Genomic DNA, 16,934 nt, shown 5'->3' on the forward strand with positions numbered 1-16,934 from the left:
TGATGATGGGTTGCTTCGGAGAAATGGGTCTTAGGGGGGCTCCGGCTCCCACACAGACAGCTTGCGGGGCAGCTCTTGGCAAGACCCATGGTCAAGGAGAATTTTGAACATCGTCTCATAAAGTAGGATGACAGTGGTATTGCAAATGGTGGAAAGGCCTCGGCCATACCACCCTAAGCACTAGAGTTGTCAGCATCGTCGACATCCTTCTGGCTTCTGAGCTGTCGGATTCCCCTGTACCGCCAGTTGGAGATGTATGTCTCAAACGCCTGCTCTCCATGCTTCCCATTAGATGTTGCGTACACGCCAACCACGGAACCTAAAATCATAATTGTCAATATGGGTTCCAATTGTCCTCATGGTGGGTGAGCCTACCAGAGTAGTAAGGAACCAACTCGGTCCCCTTGCAATATCCGAAGACTCTCAGATCGGAGTCTTCCCTGAGACCCGCAAGGCCGGCAGAAAATGCGAAATGAGTGCTGTTAACAGCCTCAATCTGGAGCGAAATCTTCCGCCCAGCCCAACCACCAGGAAGTGGGTAAATCCCATTAGGCGGATGTTCGACCGCCCTATACGGTGTTTCCGAGATACCACGATATCGAGGATGCGGTCGAAGATCCTCACTTCCCTCTGGCTTCAACATGAAAATACCAAGATCAAAGTGTTGTGCTTGATCTTGGACAATTGAGACGCCGACCTCCATCTCTTCCTTCGTCAATGACGTTGCCCAGTCGACATCAACACGAAATTTGAAGAGCGAATGAGCCATCCGCCGTCCGACAAAAGTCTGACCACGACCCAAGGCAAAGTCAGCGTCGAAAGCCGTGAGATTGAGTACCGAAGACTTCAGCGCCAGTGTATTCCAGTGACCCGGTGGCGAGACCGCGTAGTTTCTAGCCTTTGGCAGGCGCCAATGGATAAAATGAATAGGCAGACTGCTTCCCGGCGGAAAGGTGATAACATCGTCTGCGTCGCTGAGTTGACCTCCTCCCTCATCTGGGATAGCTTTTGCGGGTAGCGGCCAGCCAGAGACATTGCCAGTGACCGGCGTAAACACTGGGAACCCATCCCTCTCCCAGGTGACGGGCGTAAGTACCGTCTCTCTGCCCATCGGCAAGTTGCCAAAGTATGCTCCGGGGTCCTGGCCATAGGTGCCGCTAGCGCGAACTGCTAGGGCGACGGACCACCAATTTCCATCAGCATCTTGGAACAAATCTGCGTGCCCGACAGCTTGGAAGTAGGAGGTAGTATCGTTTGCAGAAGTCAACAGTGGGTTTGCCGGTGCTGGATCGTAAGGTCCCTCTAGGCTCTTTGATCGAGCCATTGTGACCATGTGATTCTCACGGGTGCCACCCTCAGCAAGGAGTAGATAGTACCACCCATCACGCTTCCAGATGTGAGGTGCCTCGGGAGACCGCCCGCCGGTACCATTCCAGGGCATGATGATGTCTCCGATCTCTCCAGTCTCCAGATCGAGCGGCGCGTGCATTATACCTGGGTAGTACGCGGCTGTGTGAGCACCCGAGACGTACGTCTTGCCGTCATCGTCCCAAAATGGTGAAGGGTCGAACCCGGGGAAGCTGAAATGAACGGGATCCGACCAAGAATCTGAGCTGTATGGGTCTGTTGATGTGAGGATAAAGTTGTCCCAACGACTGTCATTTGTTCTCGGGAGTTGCTGATTTACAAGAGTACATAAAAGGTAGAAGATGCCCTCATGGAATCGCAATGTGGGTGCGTAGATGCCACTGGTTGCCTTTGGCAGAAAGGCTAGACCTGGCAGCTGGTCTGCTCGACTGAATGCGTTGGAAACATGCTTCCAGTGCACCAGGTCTCGACTTGCGTGGATGGGTAGGCCAGGGAAAACCAGGAAACTGGACGTGACACAGAAGAAGGTATTGTTCAAATCTGGAACAAAGATGCAGCTGGGGTCAGGGTTGAAGCCGCTAATGATGGGGTTTTGAAAGGTTGAGTTCTCAGCTCGGACAACTCCGAAGAGGGCTATTGCTAAAGCTAGGAGTCCGGACTTCATGATGAAAAAGCTAGCAAACTACCAGGCTCTCTGGCAAGTAATTATGAGCTGGTAATCATGTTATTATGACTTTCAGGGGCCCGTAAGTCAGGTAACCCCGCAGCGCTCATGGAAAACCTGCATCGTTCTGGAGTCGATTTCCACACCACGGAAGAAATCCTAGCAGCGGTCGAAAGTCGTTCACAAGATCGCGGGCAACGGTGCGGCGCTTTTCCGAGAGACCGGCGCCGTGGAAGCCCCTGCATGGAGAATTGTGGCTTTAGCCTAAAATCCCGAAGCACCGATCTTGTCATGTTGAGCTCCAAGTCAACTGCGGGGGAGATGCAGGATCACCAAGGCCAAGACCGGGGGAGTTGGAGCCATGACGCATTTCCGTCATCACCTTCGCTCTCAGTGGAAGCGAGCTATTTACTTGGTTCGAAATAGCACTTGCATATCCGATGCAGTTTTCAATCAGCATGGGTTGCGCCGGAAGCATTACCAACGTTATCATTTGTCTGCGTCTAATAACCTGTTCACCCTTTCTATGCTACCTTGCGCTTGACGGCTCCTCTCTTACCTCCTAACTAGAACTTCCGAAAACCAAGCTGCAAAGCTCCTCTTTATGTCTTCACTGCTTCTCGGCACTGCTTCAGACCTTTGCGCTGTTTACCATTCTCGTCAAAGTTTTCTTCGCTCAACCACGTTTCCAGGCCGGCTTTGACTACTGGCCACTCATCATCTGTGATGCTGAACCACGCTGTATCTCTACGTCTTCCCTTGGCGACCATGTGCTTTCTGCCGGTTGTCAGTCCTTGACCGAGAATAGTTTTCATAGAACTCTTACCTGAAAATGCCTTCATAAGTATATCCTAACCGCGCAGCAGCTGCGAGACTCGGCTTGTTCAAATGATTGGCCTTCCATTCGAGTCTGTAGTTGCCCAGGCCCTCGAAAGCATTCTTCATGAGAAGGTACTGGGCCTCAGTGGCGGCACGCGTCTGCTTCAGATGCTCACTGAAAATTATGCATCCAATCTCGATACGTCTATGAGCCGGAACAATGGAGAGATATGCCATTACACCCACTGGCTCGGATGATGGATCCGATGCTGGGCCGGATAATACAGTGAAGTACAACGGGTCTTTGGAGACGCTCCACTCCTCGAAAGCTGCCTCACATTCTTCGATCTCGAGAAAAGGCTCATTGAAAAGGTATGTCCAGCGCCAAGCGTTTTCTTCTCGGCCGAGGTGCTTGAAGATAGCCTGCGCATGCGATGGTTGCAACGGGACCACGGAGGTGTATCGGCCGTGGAGCGGGGTATGGGACGGAGCCGTTGCCGGGTCGGCGGAGGCTACGAGAGGTCCAACGGGAGGGTCCATGGTTCTGGTAGGTCTTGGTAATGAAGGCCTAATTTGCCAAGTTTTTGTCAATGTTTGCAACGTTTCCGATGTTCAGATCAAGATTCAAATATACATATGTGCTCTGACCGATGACTCAGGGAGTCACGGATGGAGATCCTTCAAAGCACGACAACTTCGGCGCGAAGTGGGGCGACCGGCCCGGTCACAGGGAAGACACGCCAGATACGCCGGATACGCGCAACTTCAATGCAGGATTACTGATCTCGGTGATACTAGGACCAGTGCACTGACGAAAGTCGACTGTCAAACGGTACTTTGCCCTCAATTTGGCAACTACAGAGTTGTGAGGCGCCACAAGATTGTTGCGGGCTTTGAATAGGTAGTTGAGAAAGTGCAATTCGACGACTTGACTGGCCTGAGTTCATCAAGTTGACAGTTCAATAGGAGCAGACACGGCTCGACGATTGATCAATGGAACTACGGCAATACCTCGAAGTGTCTTTATGGATGTTGTCTGCTTGACTGCGTGTTTTGGAGTGCCCAATTGTTAGAAACCCCAGGTGTCATGTCAGCTTCCGCCGTGGTCTTCGCTCGATTTGTGGACTTTCATTCCTCCACCCTCCTCGTTCATATGGAGAGTGACTGCTAAGCATACAAGAGGTCGAAACCAGTTCAGATTAAAAGTTGATGGAACACCCAGAAACATCACATACGCCAGTAACGCTCTAGGACCCAAGGGACTAAGTCATTCGTCGCAGCAACAGGCGATATTGCCAAGTACTGCCACTCTTCATGCGCCAATTACATCTATGCAACGCCACTAAGCTCCCGCACATGCTGACTAGAGTTCTTGATATGCTTATTTGATATCACAAGTGGGTTCCAATTGATGGCGAGAAGCAAGGTTGAAGAGTCTTGGCCGGGTGGCTTTCACTTTCTGTTCTTCCTTGCTTAGGGGCAAGGGGGCCCTGTTTCCTCCACCTAAACCGATCAGACGAATTGAATCTCAGATAACATGACGAGTGCAAGACTAGAAAGACCTGATCCAACGTAATTGGTTCCATTGAAGGAACCAAGGCTCGATCAGGCTACTGACTTGCGTTGTTATGGCGGGTGCCAGAGTTCGGAACAGAAAGAATCATGGGCAAATTGTTTGAAGCTCAATTCTCGTATTCGGTCAGCGTCACAGCGGATGCTACCATTCTTGAAGCTCGCAGGATACCATCAAAACGTCGGTCGGCCGCCTGCTAGCTCAAACTAAGAGGTAAGCGACGGGACTTTGGTTCAATGGTTCTTGGCGTCAACTTCTAAATTACTTCATGGATCACTTTCCGTGGCCGATCAGCCACCTAAGTAGTGAAAATTTGACGCATAGTAAAGACGGCCGATCAAAGAGTCAGGTCAGTCTGACGACCTCGTTTACGCAAGGTCATGGCACAGTGAATCGTGCAGAGACGTAAGCTTCCCATACTGAGCTCCAGTACCAGAGTAGGCACGGCCTATCCATGCGATGATACATTGAGTTATCGTGCCAATGCCAATGCCAACTCCATGTAGCAATCGAGAAGACCATGGCGAGAGACACGAGTATTCAGTATGGCAGGTTTTTCGTGTTGCCACATGTTTTGATTCCATACTGGAGCTAACGACTACATAAACCCTAGGCGCCTACTGCCTAAAGTTGATTATAAACTACCCTTCTGTTGGATTAGAAGTCTAATTCAACCGCGGCATACAGCCGACTGCGCAGGGGCTAATTAGGGGCCCTATTTACAATTATCGTAGCCAGCCTAACCTATAGTTAGAACCTCCTTTTTATACTTACTACGTAGATATTCATATAGTTTAATTAATCTCTTCGTTAACTACGGTTCGAACTAACTACCCTATATTAAGGATATTAATACTAATTAGTAATTAAATTCTATTATTATAAATTAATAAGGTATCTCGCTACGTAAAAGAGACGACTTCTTAATATTATACGGGATAAGAGATTCGTACTAATTAACTTTATAAAAGTAAATAAAAAAGGAGGCGATTCTTAAATATTATACGGAATTAAGTAATCGTAGCCCTTTATTACTTATAAGAGGTCGACGTTTATTATATTAAACTACGTTAATTAATAAAACTACTTAAGTAACTAGCCTTTTACCGTCGCCCTAAGTAGCTTTTTTACTAAACGACTTTTCTATAACTAGCCCGTAATTAAAAATTAACTAGTTAAATTAATAAAAAAAAAATACTTATATAATAACTACCTACCTAATTAATTAATATAACGAACGAGCTTAATAATATAGTATAAAAAAGTACTACTTAATTAAAAAAGGGGATCTCTAAATATAAATATTTTTACTTAGTAGCGAAGGTAACCCTATAGGAGTTATTAAGCTAAGAGATTTATAATATATAAAAAAGTTTATTATTATAAGGATCTTATAGGTACGACTTTAAGCCCGCAATTTAAATATCCTCTTCGTAACTCCCTTAACTACCCCCCGGGTATTATTTAAAAATAAAATATAAGGAACGGTTTAATAAAAGAGGAGGGGATTTAGGGGTCCTAATAGTATTAAGTTAAAAGTATTATAAATCTCGGAAATTAACTTAAAAAAAGGCAGCTACTTTAAAGTAATCTTACGACCTCTTATTAAAGTTATTATTAGCTTAAGAAAAGGCTAAAAAAACGAGGATTTAAGGAGAAAAAAAAAGAATTTTTTAAAGGGCTACTAAAGGGCTTTTTTTTTATACTAGCCCCCGGCACGAAATTACTAATTTTAAGAAATTAACTAAGGAAGCTATTTAGAAATTATAAAAAGTACGAGGCTTAGGAAGCTAGAAGTATATAAGATAGCGGAAATTAGTAATTAGTAAAAATCCCGAAATTAATTACTATATTTTCTTACGGTAATATAAACGTTTACTACTATTATTATAAAAAGGAACTACTATAACTTACTTTTTTATATTAAATAAAAAAGAAGATCTTAGTAAGTATAATAGCTAGTAATTTAAAAAGGTAATAATAATCGCTAAAAATAATAAAAACGAGAGTAATAGCAAAACGGTAAGAAAAAGCGGGAATCTTTTAAACTTTAATAAATTTATTAAGTAGCGAAAGTACGGATTTATTATAACTAGCGCGCGGATTAAATATATCCTTATTAAAATTAAATACGCTAATAACCGCTAATATAAGTATAAGCTAAAGTATGACCCTTAGTAAGTTAGGGTAAGGAAAAAAAGGATAAAACCCGATTTTAAACAGAATCCTAATCCCTTATAAATAAATAAATATTAACCCGGATTATTAGGGGACGTAAATATATAAAATCGCGGATTAGCTTAACGGTAAATAAATTAATACGGTATTAATCTATTTAACTAAGGTTTATAAAAAAAAGGGGCTATAGGGGTAACCCCTATTTTATAAAATCGTAAACGACCTTAGCTACTAGCTAAATAAATAGTTCGCGAGCGTAAACTTAAGAATTATGAAAATAGTTAATAGATTTTTTTATAAGCGAGGGGTATTATTAGCGTAATTATAATCGCGAGAGCTATATAAAATATTAATAACGATAATTATAAAAAAGGAATTCGTATTATAAAACTAGGCCTAGGTTAATAAAGCGTATAATCGCTTTAACAAATTTAAAAAAAGGGTAAACGACTTAGATTTCTTCTTTATAATTACTAATAGAAATCTATCGTTATAAAAGGATATACCGGGGTAAAATATAATATTAGAAGTATAATAATTAATAATTCTACCTATTTCGATCTATAACTCGTTACTATTATTAATACGAAATTTAGCGCCGATTAGCTAATAAAAAAAGAAGTAAACGACCTAAAGTTATTAATAATACGTAACGACGTAAGAATCGTATATAAATACTAAAAATCTAATAGTAAATACGAGGTAATTTATAGACCTTAAAAAGATCTTCTTAAAAAAGAAATTATACTTTAAGGGGAAATATAAGGTTTTATAAGAAACCCTAACGATATTTTATAATTATTATAAAAAAGTCGGAATTAGGGAATATTAATACTATTTAGTAATTAATATCGTACTTATAAACAAAGCCTTTAATTACTATTATAAAGCGGTACGTAATCTTAATTAAAACGACTTTTTTAGTATAATTAACGTAATCCGAAGCCGCTTTGAGATTTATAATAAGAACTTAGAGCTCTTATTTAAACTACGAGCGATTTTTTTTATATTTATAACTAGGATAATAGAAAATAAATTATAAGTAGAGATTTTTAAAAAGCTTATTAATTAAATTAATAAGTTAATAAAAACTTAACTAAATAAGGAAATAAACGAGTAAAAAGTTAAATATCTTTATACTATAATCTAGCGTATATTAAAAATAAAAATTACCCTATACTAAGTACCTAAAAATTATAAAACGCTCTACTCAAAGCTAAGATTTAACTTTAATATTAAGGTAAGAATATTATACTAAACCTACTTCTAGGCATACGACGGCCCTTATTAATAATATTAAGTTAATTAAACGTATAATAAGAAAAGAAAAGAAGCTAAATATAGTAATCGCTAATAAAGAGGCCTAGAGTTATTAAATAAATAGAGATTTAACTTACGAATAGGGTAATAAAAAAAGTAATACTATATTTATAAAAAGGATAGATATTAGTTAAGTAACTACTCTAAAGAAGAGCGTACTAAATTATATAAATAGTATAAAAAGTCGAGGGTAATAAATAGTAAAACTAGCCCTCGTTAGTTTAACTAATTCCTCGTTATATATAAGAGTAAATCTAGAAGTATAGAACTTAGTAACGGTAGTTAAAGTAGTAGCCTAAAGTATATACCCTCTATAAAAGATTTAAAAAATAAAACAAATCTTACCCCCTATACTAATAAATTAGATTATAATAAAATTAATAATATTAACTACTCTTTTTTTACCCCGTTAGCCTCTAGAGGATATATAAAGCTAAACAAATAGAGAGTAGTAAAAGCTCTTAATAAGTAGGCTTTTATTTATAAATAATAAGAAAAGGTCCCTTAAATAACGAATATAAAAGCGGCTAAAAGGGCAAATCTAATAAGGCTAAAGCTTATTCTCTTAATAATTAAGGAAAAGACGCTATCTCTCTTAATATCTAAAAAAAAAGAATATAATACCGAGCATATCTAGGGGTAGCTAGAGGGGTCCTTTTTATACTACTTAGATCCCTTAAATACTAAACTTATATAGGTATTCTATATAAATAAAAAGTACGGCCTAAACAATTTTTATAAAATTATCCTAAATACTAAAGTATTATAATAATTAACTAAAAAAAAAGGGTAATTCTAAGCGCTATAAAAAATTACGTTAATAACGCTTAATACGTTAATAGTAAATATTATAAAAATTAGTTTCGGCCTAAGCAAAGAAATCGTCGCCCTAAGTATAATAAAAATAGAGACGCACTTTAGAATAATAACTTTTTATATTTTACTTATTAATACCCCATTTCTCTTATATCTAAAGAATATAAATTAACTAAGTATTATATTCGATAATATAAAGAATAGAATCTCTAGTAATAAGTACTTTAAAATAGTTAAACGACGATAGGGGTATGCGTTTATAAAGCTTACTAATAATACGAAGTTAATTAATTATTTAATAAAAAGTGAGCTTAGAAAATTATATTAAAAATTTAGGTACCCGTTAGTTACGAGGCTATATAACCTTTTAAAATAATTAAGTAATAATAATATCGAAATAGGGGCGCTAGAGTAGTTAATAAAAGTATATTACTAATACTAAATAAATACGCAGAGCCCACGCAGATTTAAGTTTAAATTACGTAATAAGCTTAACTTTAACTAGGAAATCGTTATCGATATTTTCTATTTAAATAGTCGGCTAGTACTATATATAATCGACATAGCTATATTTTTCTAAATAGGGCAATTCCTCTAGGATTTATAAGTAAAAATAGTATAAGTAGCCCTATAAAAAAGCTAAATTAATATATACTAGGGACTACTAAACGGTATTAGAACCGATACTAATACTAGCTTTAAGTTAATAGAATTTAAGGATAATACGACGGCTTACGGTATATAACTAAAAGTCGTACTTATTAAAGCGTACTATAGTATTAAAAAAGTAAAGAGGGTATATTAGTAATTAAAAAGGGCGTTTAGAATTATTAAAAAGGAAAATCCGGATTTTATTAATAACGAATACTTCTAGATAGTACTTAAATATTATAATAATACTATAGGGCCTAACGGACTTATATTAACGCTATTAGTATTTAGAGTATATTTAAGAACGACCTTAGCCTTATTACTATTACTAAGCATAAACTAACGAGCCTAAGTAATTAAAAAAGTAATACGAGTACTACGCGAGGTAAGTATAAAAAAGTAAGTTAACGAGGTAATTATTATATATAATAGGCCCGATATAGGGGATAATCTAAATATATTACTAAATTCGGATATATAAGTATAGCGCAAAATTATTTAATAATAAGCTAGGCTATATAAATTAATTTTCGTTAATAAGCGCTCTTATATAGTCACAAGAGATCGTAACTAGTTATTTAAAGTATTAATTATAATAGTTAAACTATATTATATAGATCTTAACGAGGTAATTTCTAACTTATAAAAAAAAAAAGAGCTAAGGGAAACTATATAACCCGCAGTAGAGGTATAAGAAATTATTTTTAATAAAATCGTCGTAATAGTATTAATAAATAACGAGGAAAAGGAAATTGCTAAAAGGGTATTAATATTACTAGCGAGACGTTATAAAAGACCACGACGGTAAGCCCTAACGTAGTAATTTATTATTAATAACGAGGTAATTAATACTTTTTATATAGTAAAAAAGAAAGCCGATTTCGAGCTAGTAGTTAAACTACGTAAAGAAGGCGTAATTATAATTACTAAAAAACTATATAAGGGATTAAATCTTATTAAAATAGATACTCTTTATAATCGAGGGGTTTATCGATTTATTTTATATAACTTAAAAAAATATATAAACCTCTATATATTTAAATTACGAATAGTTCGTAAAATTAAAAGGAAAAGAATACCCTAGTTATATGAGAAGTTTAGATATATAATTTAGGGGTATAGCGACGTTAAAAAAGCGGCGCTACTTATATAATTACTTATTATATAGCGCTATAACTAACGATTAATAATAGTACTAATAATATTAATACGGAAAAAAGGATACGAAATTTAGAGCTATAATATTACCTAGGCCTATACCTAATCGGTTATAGAGTTTATAAAGAAAATCCTAGCCTATTTACTAAAAAAAATGGCTAGTAAATACTTAGAAAGTACGATTATTAAAGTACTTAAGCTACTATATAGGCTCGTAAAATCGGGTACTTATTAGTAAGCTACTTATTACGATTTTTATATTAATTAACTATTAATAGTTATTTTTACGTACGACCCGTACTTATTAATTACGGAGTACGAAGGTAATTAATTTAGGATCGTTAGAATATAAACTAATAATATATTAAGCCTATCTGATATTAATTTTATAAAAAAAGAGGATAAGGAGCTTTAGAAAGCGGGCTTTATAACGAAGCTAAAAGAGGTTTTTATAATAAATACCCCCTTAGTATTTAATAATAGGATTTTTATAATTAAAAGGGAAACCGTCGTTTTTTAATAAAAGGGGTAGGGCGAGAAAATTAACCTTATTAATTCAAATATAACTAACGTTAAGAAGCGGTATAAAACTAAGCTCGCGCGAGGGGTATATATTATAAATATTTATTAACTTAAAGTAACTTTTAACTATGCTAGGGTAATATAAGCTATAAATTTAACTAAATAAAACGTTAAAGTACTTAATAAGTAGCTTAAGTAATAATAAATAAATTTCGATCGAGGTCTCGTTTATTACTTAATCGACTTTAAGATTAATAAGCTTTATATTTTTATTAATAAGTTATTTACGAATAATAACAACCTTATTTTATAATTAGGGTATATTATTATCCTAGTTAACGAGAGTATAAGCGAGAGCGAATTTATTATATACGGTAATATAATCTATTATTCATTAATTAAAAATAAATAAGTAACGAGAAGTATATTAGTGTTAGAGGTTTATAATATAATTAATAGCGTTAACCTCTTTTATATAATTTTAATAACGCTAAAGAAGATTACTAATCGAATTAGCTTTTTACTTATTTTAATAGTTATTTATACTAATTCTTACTCGCTATACGAATGCTTTATTAAATTAAGAACGATAAAAGAAAAGAAGCTTATAATCGATATTATAGCCCTTAGGTAATTATATAAAAAGTATAAAATACTTAAGATCCGTTAGATTAATAATAAAAATAACCTCGTAAACGCTTTTATAAAAGTAGTACTAAATAAGGGATTAAAATAATTCGTAAGTAGTAAAAAAGTTATTATATAAATAGAGGGATAGGTTATATAAAAAGAATAGAAAAAAGGGGGAAAAGGAGACGACTTAATAAACGGGCCCGAGGTCGAATTATACTTCTAACTGTAGTAGTTAAATTAATAAAAAAAAGAGAAAGTTAGTATTAGATTAGAAGTTTAATTCGACCGCGGTATATAGCTAACTACGTAGGGGCTAATTAAGGGCCCTATTTATAATTATTATAACTAGCCTAACCTACGGTTAGAACCTCCTTTTTACACCTACTACGTAAATATTTATATAGTTCAATTGATCTCTTCGTTAACTACGGTTCGAACCAACTACCCTGTATTAGGGATACCAACACCTTCACACACAGATCTCTAAACACAGCTTCCAGACAATCCTTTCACAATGGTCCAAATCGCCCTTTATTCAGTCACTTTGCTCTTCCTGGTGGCTCTCGCAGCTGCTTCTCCTGCTCCTCTTGTAAACTCTCGGGATGCAGTTGCTGTGGGTGACTGGTCCTGGGAACATTGGGTTGAGACAATCATTGCCGACCCTGAAAGCGCTTTATCCGTCGACGAAGCCCTTGAAGCTGCGGCCATATCCGCAGCGGCTCACGAAGGTAAATCTTTTATCCCCATTAATTGTCTCTACCTGAATGTCAATGTTGGGTGTATGCATGCTAACATTATATTTGTAGATGGCTCACTTGATAAGAGACAGGAGCAGTTTCTCGTATGCAACGATGGCAAGCCTTCCGCTTGGGTATGCGAAGCTCGGTGACCTTCATTGAACAGGAAGTCAAGACTAACACTCCATAGGCACCTGATGCTGTGACGTGTATTAATTACCTTGCCGGTCTCAACGCAAATTGCGGGACTAGAACAGCGACGGCGATGTGTACCGCTGGTAATGCGCAAATTGTTGGAAGTGGCAGTGGTGCTGGAGAAGTGAGCACCAACTGGTATGTTGAATTCAGTCTCTTAGTTCAAAAGATCCGTATAGATGGGACTAACTCTGTTCGCCATCCAGTAACAACGTTGCCCGCACTGCTGGACGCATCATGGATCGCTGCTGGAGATCCGACAACACCGTTCAGGGAGGCATGCCGGCTTACGAACAAGGCGCCATGTGGGTTTACGTCTCAGCTCCTCTGATTTGATTCAGACATCGATGCGATGGCCACGGGAGTGCTTTCAATGGCATATGAATGTGGCAAAATCTTGGAATTCGGCTGCCCCCAATGGCTTTTCCCTCCTGGGTTTGATAGACATAATCTCACAACCTACTACGCCAGCACCTACTGTGCTCGTACAAGATATTCAATACCAAGCTAGTGTGAAGCATGTTCCCTTTTATGTCGTCTGAGTGAACTTACTTCACAGGTCCTTTGGGTCATGAGATGATGGACGTAACTCGTTGCTTAATACGCTGCCCTCCACTCCATCTTCTGTTCCACCACGCCAGTTTTGCCAGAGACGTAATCCAGATACCCTTTGTAATAAGCCAAGGGCGCGAAATCCTCCTTGAAACTTGCCTCATAGATCTCGCCAACAACATCAGTCATGGATCCATCAGACTTGCACTTCAGTAAACATCTTCATCGCGAGTCAAGTCAGCCAACTAAATCAAGATGGCCTACTAAGGGAATGACTGAGTAAAAAGGTCCGAAACCCAAGAGATTTCACTCACGCTTGCCACCTTCCCTTTCCCTTCAGGATATCTCTCATGTGATATGTGTTCCTTTCGCAGATCGCCATGCATAGAATTGATTTGGTCCAAGGGTATGTTCCTTGGGGGTTGAGACCCGCCCAGGGGAATGCTCCAGGCTTTGATCTGGCGCGGATGCTACTTGAAAAGGTTTGGCGTGCCCTGTCATCCATCAGTACCTCTTCTGTGTTATCTCGTATATTCAGAAAGGTGACTCACCTGAAGGCAATCCTTGGCTTGTTCCCATCCACTTTGTTGCCGACATGCGGCCTTACGGTGGAGTTTTTAGCAACAAAAGTTTCGACTCGTTCCTTGCGCAGTTCTTGGGTCTCAGGAGAAAACGATTTTCGAGTGTCAGTAACGAGAACAGGGTTTCCAAACTTTTCAGTAAGTAGGGTCCGGTTGATTGGCATCGCGAATCTGTAGAAACTCAATTTGGAGCCCGGGTAGGACGTAAGGGTTCGTGATTCGGCTATGGCAGGTGCTGCCTCTACAAGGCCAATCGCTACGACGAGTAAAAGGAGTCCTGCTAGTTGAGAGAATATGGAATTCATCTTGAGATGTCTGGCGGTGGTGGTGCTAGGAGAGCTAGAGATGCATCACACAAGTACGTAAACTTTCATATGAGTTTCGAGATGGGCTGACTCTGTTTCTCAGACTAATCAAAGATGCCTACGCAGGATCCTTATGCAGACTTATATCGTCGAGGAACAAGCTAATGCAACTGGAGTGCACACTCCGCATCTGGAGTTTCCACTTCAGCCTCCAAACTTGAAAGAGCATACGTAGGTAGGAGGCAAGGGCCCGATCGTGCGAGTGGGAGAGTCAAGGGAGAAACACCTGAAAGAACACATGCGCCCTCATCTCCCATGTACGGCGCTCGGTGCCAAAGCCGTGTTATGCGGAGCAAAATCGCAGGGAAGCCTTTGTAGCACATAGGCGTACCTGGATACTCGGCGTCATCCGAGGATCTCGTCGCCGAGGTCCTAAGAAATGTACAAAAAGTCCCGACTCAGGAGGCGGAGAAGTGCCCCTGGGGTGGCCCCGACATCGTCGACCCGCCCAATCGAGGCAATGCTGAAGGAAGCCATTTGAGGACTAAGCCGTTGTCAGGTGCTGTACTGTGTAAGTATGTCACACAACCTATTCCCTTGCTACCTATGGGTAAAGAGACTCATCCGCCCAGCGTTGATTGCTGTTGTACCATTCTAAGTTTGGGGCTCACCCAAGTTCCCTTGTAACTTGACACTAAAGCATCTATGGCACCACGAAATGCTGACGTCTTTAAGCGGCAACTGCCTCTAACCCTTTATACCTCACCTTGGGTAAGTCAAGTTCAATTCATCACTGATATAAAGAAGTTGCATGGCCTGCATTGCACGCAAATGCTAAAGAGCGAACATCTTGCTCTCTCTTAGTACTTGGTTCTCTTCCCCTTTCCCAAATTCCTAATTATTCACTTATCCAGTCGGTCCCTCGTTGCCCGTCATGAAGACCATCCAGTCTCTACTTATCGCGACCATCTTCGCTTTTGATCCAACGGTACTTGCCGAATGTAACAAGAGCGGCATGACAGGCGAATACAACGTTAACAACAACACCCCAGTCGACTTGAGAATCGTGTGCGCTCAGCTATCGGGCAGCTATGTCAAGAATGAATTCCGCCGAATCTGCATCATGGATACGAAGGGTAGAAAGTGGGATTTTGAGCTTTCGGTAAGACAGAGATCAAGTCGTGTTTCGTTCCTTCTGCATCTTCATCTCGGGTGAATGATGGAAGGAATTCTTCCTGACTCTATTTTATCGCTGACGTAGCGCTAGTATATCGGGAATGGTGACCAACGCGACATCGATATAGAAGAATGCTATAGCGGCATGAAGGCAGAGGCCGGCTGCGAGCGCGGCGGCCGGAGGAAGTATTGGAATTGGGAATACTCGTGAGTTTTCCCAAACGGGCTCGCATCTTTGCTAGAAAGATCCAATAGATTTCTGACCATGGAGACTTTCCAGGGCGGATCCAAACGTCGGGCAATGTGTGAATATGCACCCGTACGACTTTGCAAGACCATTCGACGACCAGTAGGGAAGGAACGATGGCCGGGTGTAAGGCTATCTAGAGACCCCCAAGTCCAATCCTGTCACCAGCCAGGAGGCGCCCGTCTTGGTCGACGGGTCAGGTCAAACTGGCTGGGTAGTGGAGTGGTCTACGGTCAACAATCAAATTACGCCCAAAGCCTACTCGACGACAGGCTACGAGTTCGAGTTCGATTCCCAGTGTGAGCACCAAGAGATGTAGCCCCCAATTCGGCACCGGGGGGGTGAACTCTTTTTGTTATTATATAGTCAACGATCCCAGGCCTCACCGCTCGACACGTGACCTTATATATGGGTGTCCCATAATACTCATCACGAATACCAACCGGTTCCCGGGAAGCTGGCTTCGAGTTTATTCCCATTCTCGATAGATAATCAACTTTCATTATGTATTTTGATGCCCTATATGTGACTGCACGACACGTACATGTCACTGACGAGACGTGTTACATGCCTAATCTCTTTCAAAAACATGAACACAGCACATTCTTGAGTTTGGAACAAGATGTAAATAGCACAATCGAAATGTGAGCTAGCTGTCTCTGCTGAGTCGGATAACCTCATCTCCAATCATCATTTACGACCCTTTTATCAATTGCACGCGTGCAACGGTCCAGTAAACTGAAATACACAATACATAGACCACGCAACGTCGTCCACAGTCATCAACCCCGGCCCGGCCCCTGTCCGACTTCCCCGCCGCCGTCCAACGGAGCACCGGAACAACGACTCCGCAGTAGCAGTCTACCTCTCCCGGTCCCCACTCATTAAGCGCGGGGAGAGAGATTAGAACATTTAATCAGGGGGGGAGGGGGAGGAACTGCAAAAAGGGAGAGACAATTGATTGCAACGTTGCCATCACACCAAGAGATCACAGCTGTTATGAGCTCGAGCACACTGCCATAGTTCGTTCCATTTGTTGTACGGAACTGCAAGCAGTATCTGGCTAGCCTCGTAACTTCCGAGCGTGTGGCCCAGGAACCGAGTTCCACTCGCGTTGCGATGTTGGTTCCTATCACTATGCCTTTCGTATCTTCAAATGTTTGCAATGTTTCCATCACCTGAGGGGTAAGATCCCAACGACGCAGATCCGGCTACTACCTTCTACAATCGCACAGCTCTCATCACAAAGTTATGTCACCATGGTTCGCGCCGGGGGTGTCGCGCAAGCTGGGTTCCCCTCACCAAACATCCCATCCGGCTCCGAGCCCCCGCGCGCCGAGGTCACGTCCCGTCGCGTCATACCCACGATGCTCTGATGATAAGATTGAAATGTCCATTGAAGCCAAGACCTCGTCCTGCCGTACTTATAGAAAGTCTTA

General features: G+C 40.2%; 6 protein-coding genes across 6 annotated transcripts; 3 read left to right on the forward strand and 3 right to left on the reverse strand.

Moving 5' to 3' along the window:
* Positions 1 to 173: 173 nt before the first annotated feature.
* Positions 174 to 2,032, reverse strand: CLUP02_09727 (beta-xylosidase; the record flags this gene model as incomplete). Its single annotated transcript, XM_049288705.1, has 2 exons — positions 174 to 319; positions 376 to 2,032. The coding sequence occupies 2 exons, from the start codon at positions 2,030 to 2,032 to the stop codon at positions 174 to 176; spliced, it is 1,803 nt and encodes a 600-aa protein (XP_049145849.1).
* A 602-nt stretch (positions 2,033 to 2,634) lies between these two features.
* On the reverse strand, positions 2,635 to 3,391 carry CLUP02_09728 (acetyltransferase; the record flags this gene model as incomplete). The annotated part of the gene is made up of 2 exons (XM_049288706.1): positions 2,635 to 2,809; positions 2,859 to 3,391. 2 exons carry the CDS (start codon positions 3,389 to 3,391, stop codon positions 2,635 to 2,637), a joined length of 708 nt encoding a protein of 235 aa, XP_049145850.1.
* Positions 3,392 to 12,216: 8,825 nt separating this feature from the next.
* CLUP02_09729 (uncharacterized protein) lies at positions 12,217 to 12,970 on the forward strand (the record flags this gene model as incomplete). The annotated part of the gene is made up of 4 exons (XM_049288707.1): positions 12,217 to 12,430; positions 12,509 to 12,573; positions 12,630 to 12,772; positions 12,841 to 12,970. The coding sequence occupies 4 exons, from the start codon at positions 12,217 to 12,219 to the stop codon at positions 12,968 to 12,970; spliced, it is 552 nt and encodes a 183-aa protein (XP_049145851.1).
* A 261-nt stretch (positions 12,971 to 13,231) lies between these two features.
* On the reverse strand, positions 13,232 to 14,072 carry CLUP02_09730 (uncharacterized protein; the record flags this gene model as incomplete). Its single annotated transcript, XM_049288708.1, has 3 exons — positions 13,232 to 13,406; positions 13,501 to 13,680; positions 13,738 to 14,072. 3 exons carry the CDS (start codon positions 14,070 to 14,072, stop codon positions 13,232 to 13,234), a joined length of 690 nt encoding a protein of 229 aa, XP_049145852.1.
* Positions 14,073 to 14,459: 387 nt separating this feature from the next.
* CLUP02_09731 (uncharacterized protein) lies at positions 14,460 to 15,814 on the forward strand (the record flags this gene model as incomplete). The annotated part of the gene is made up of 5 exons (XM_049288709.1): positions 14,460 to 14,643; positions 14,808 to 14,843; positions 14,987 to 15,234; positions 15,340 to 15,455; positions 15,664 to 15,814. Coding segments are annotated over 5 exons (735 nt in total), but the record flags the coding sequence as incomplete, so codon positions are not given.
* A 185-nt stretch (positions 15,815 to 15,999) lies between these two features.
* Positions 16,000 to 16,925, forward strand: CLUP02_09732 (uncharacterized protein; the record flags this gene model as incomplete). Its single annotated transcript, XM_049288710.1, has 5 exons — positions 16,000 to 16,139; positions 16,230 to 16,368; positions 16,519 to 16,616; positions 16,679 to 16,840; positions 16,898 to 16,925. The coding sequence occupies 5 exons, from the start codon at positions 16,000 to 16,002 to the stop codon at positions 16,923 to 16,925; spliced, it is 567 nt and encodes a 188-aa protein (XP_049145854.1).
* Positions 16,926 to 16,934: the final 9 nt, after the last annotated feature.

This window comes from Colletotrichum lupini, chromosome 5 (genome assembly GCF_023278565.1).
Source record: "Colletotrichum lupini chromosome 5, complete sequence".
Lineage (NCBI taxonomy): Eukaryota > Fungi > Ascomycota > Sordariomycetes > Glomerellales > Glomerellaceae > Colletotrichum > Colletotrichum lupini.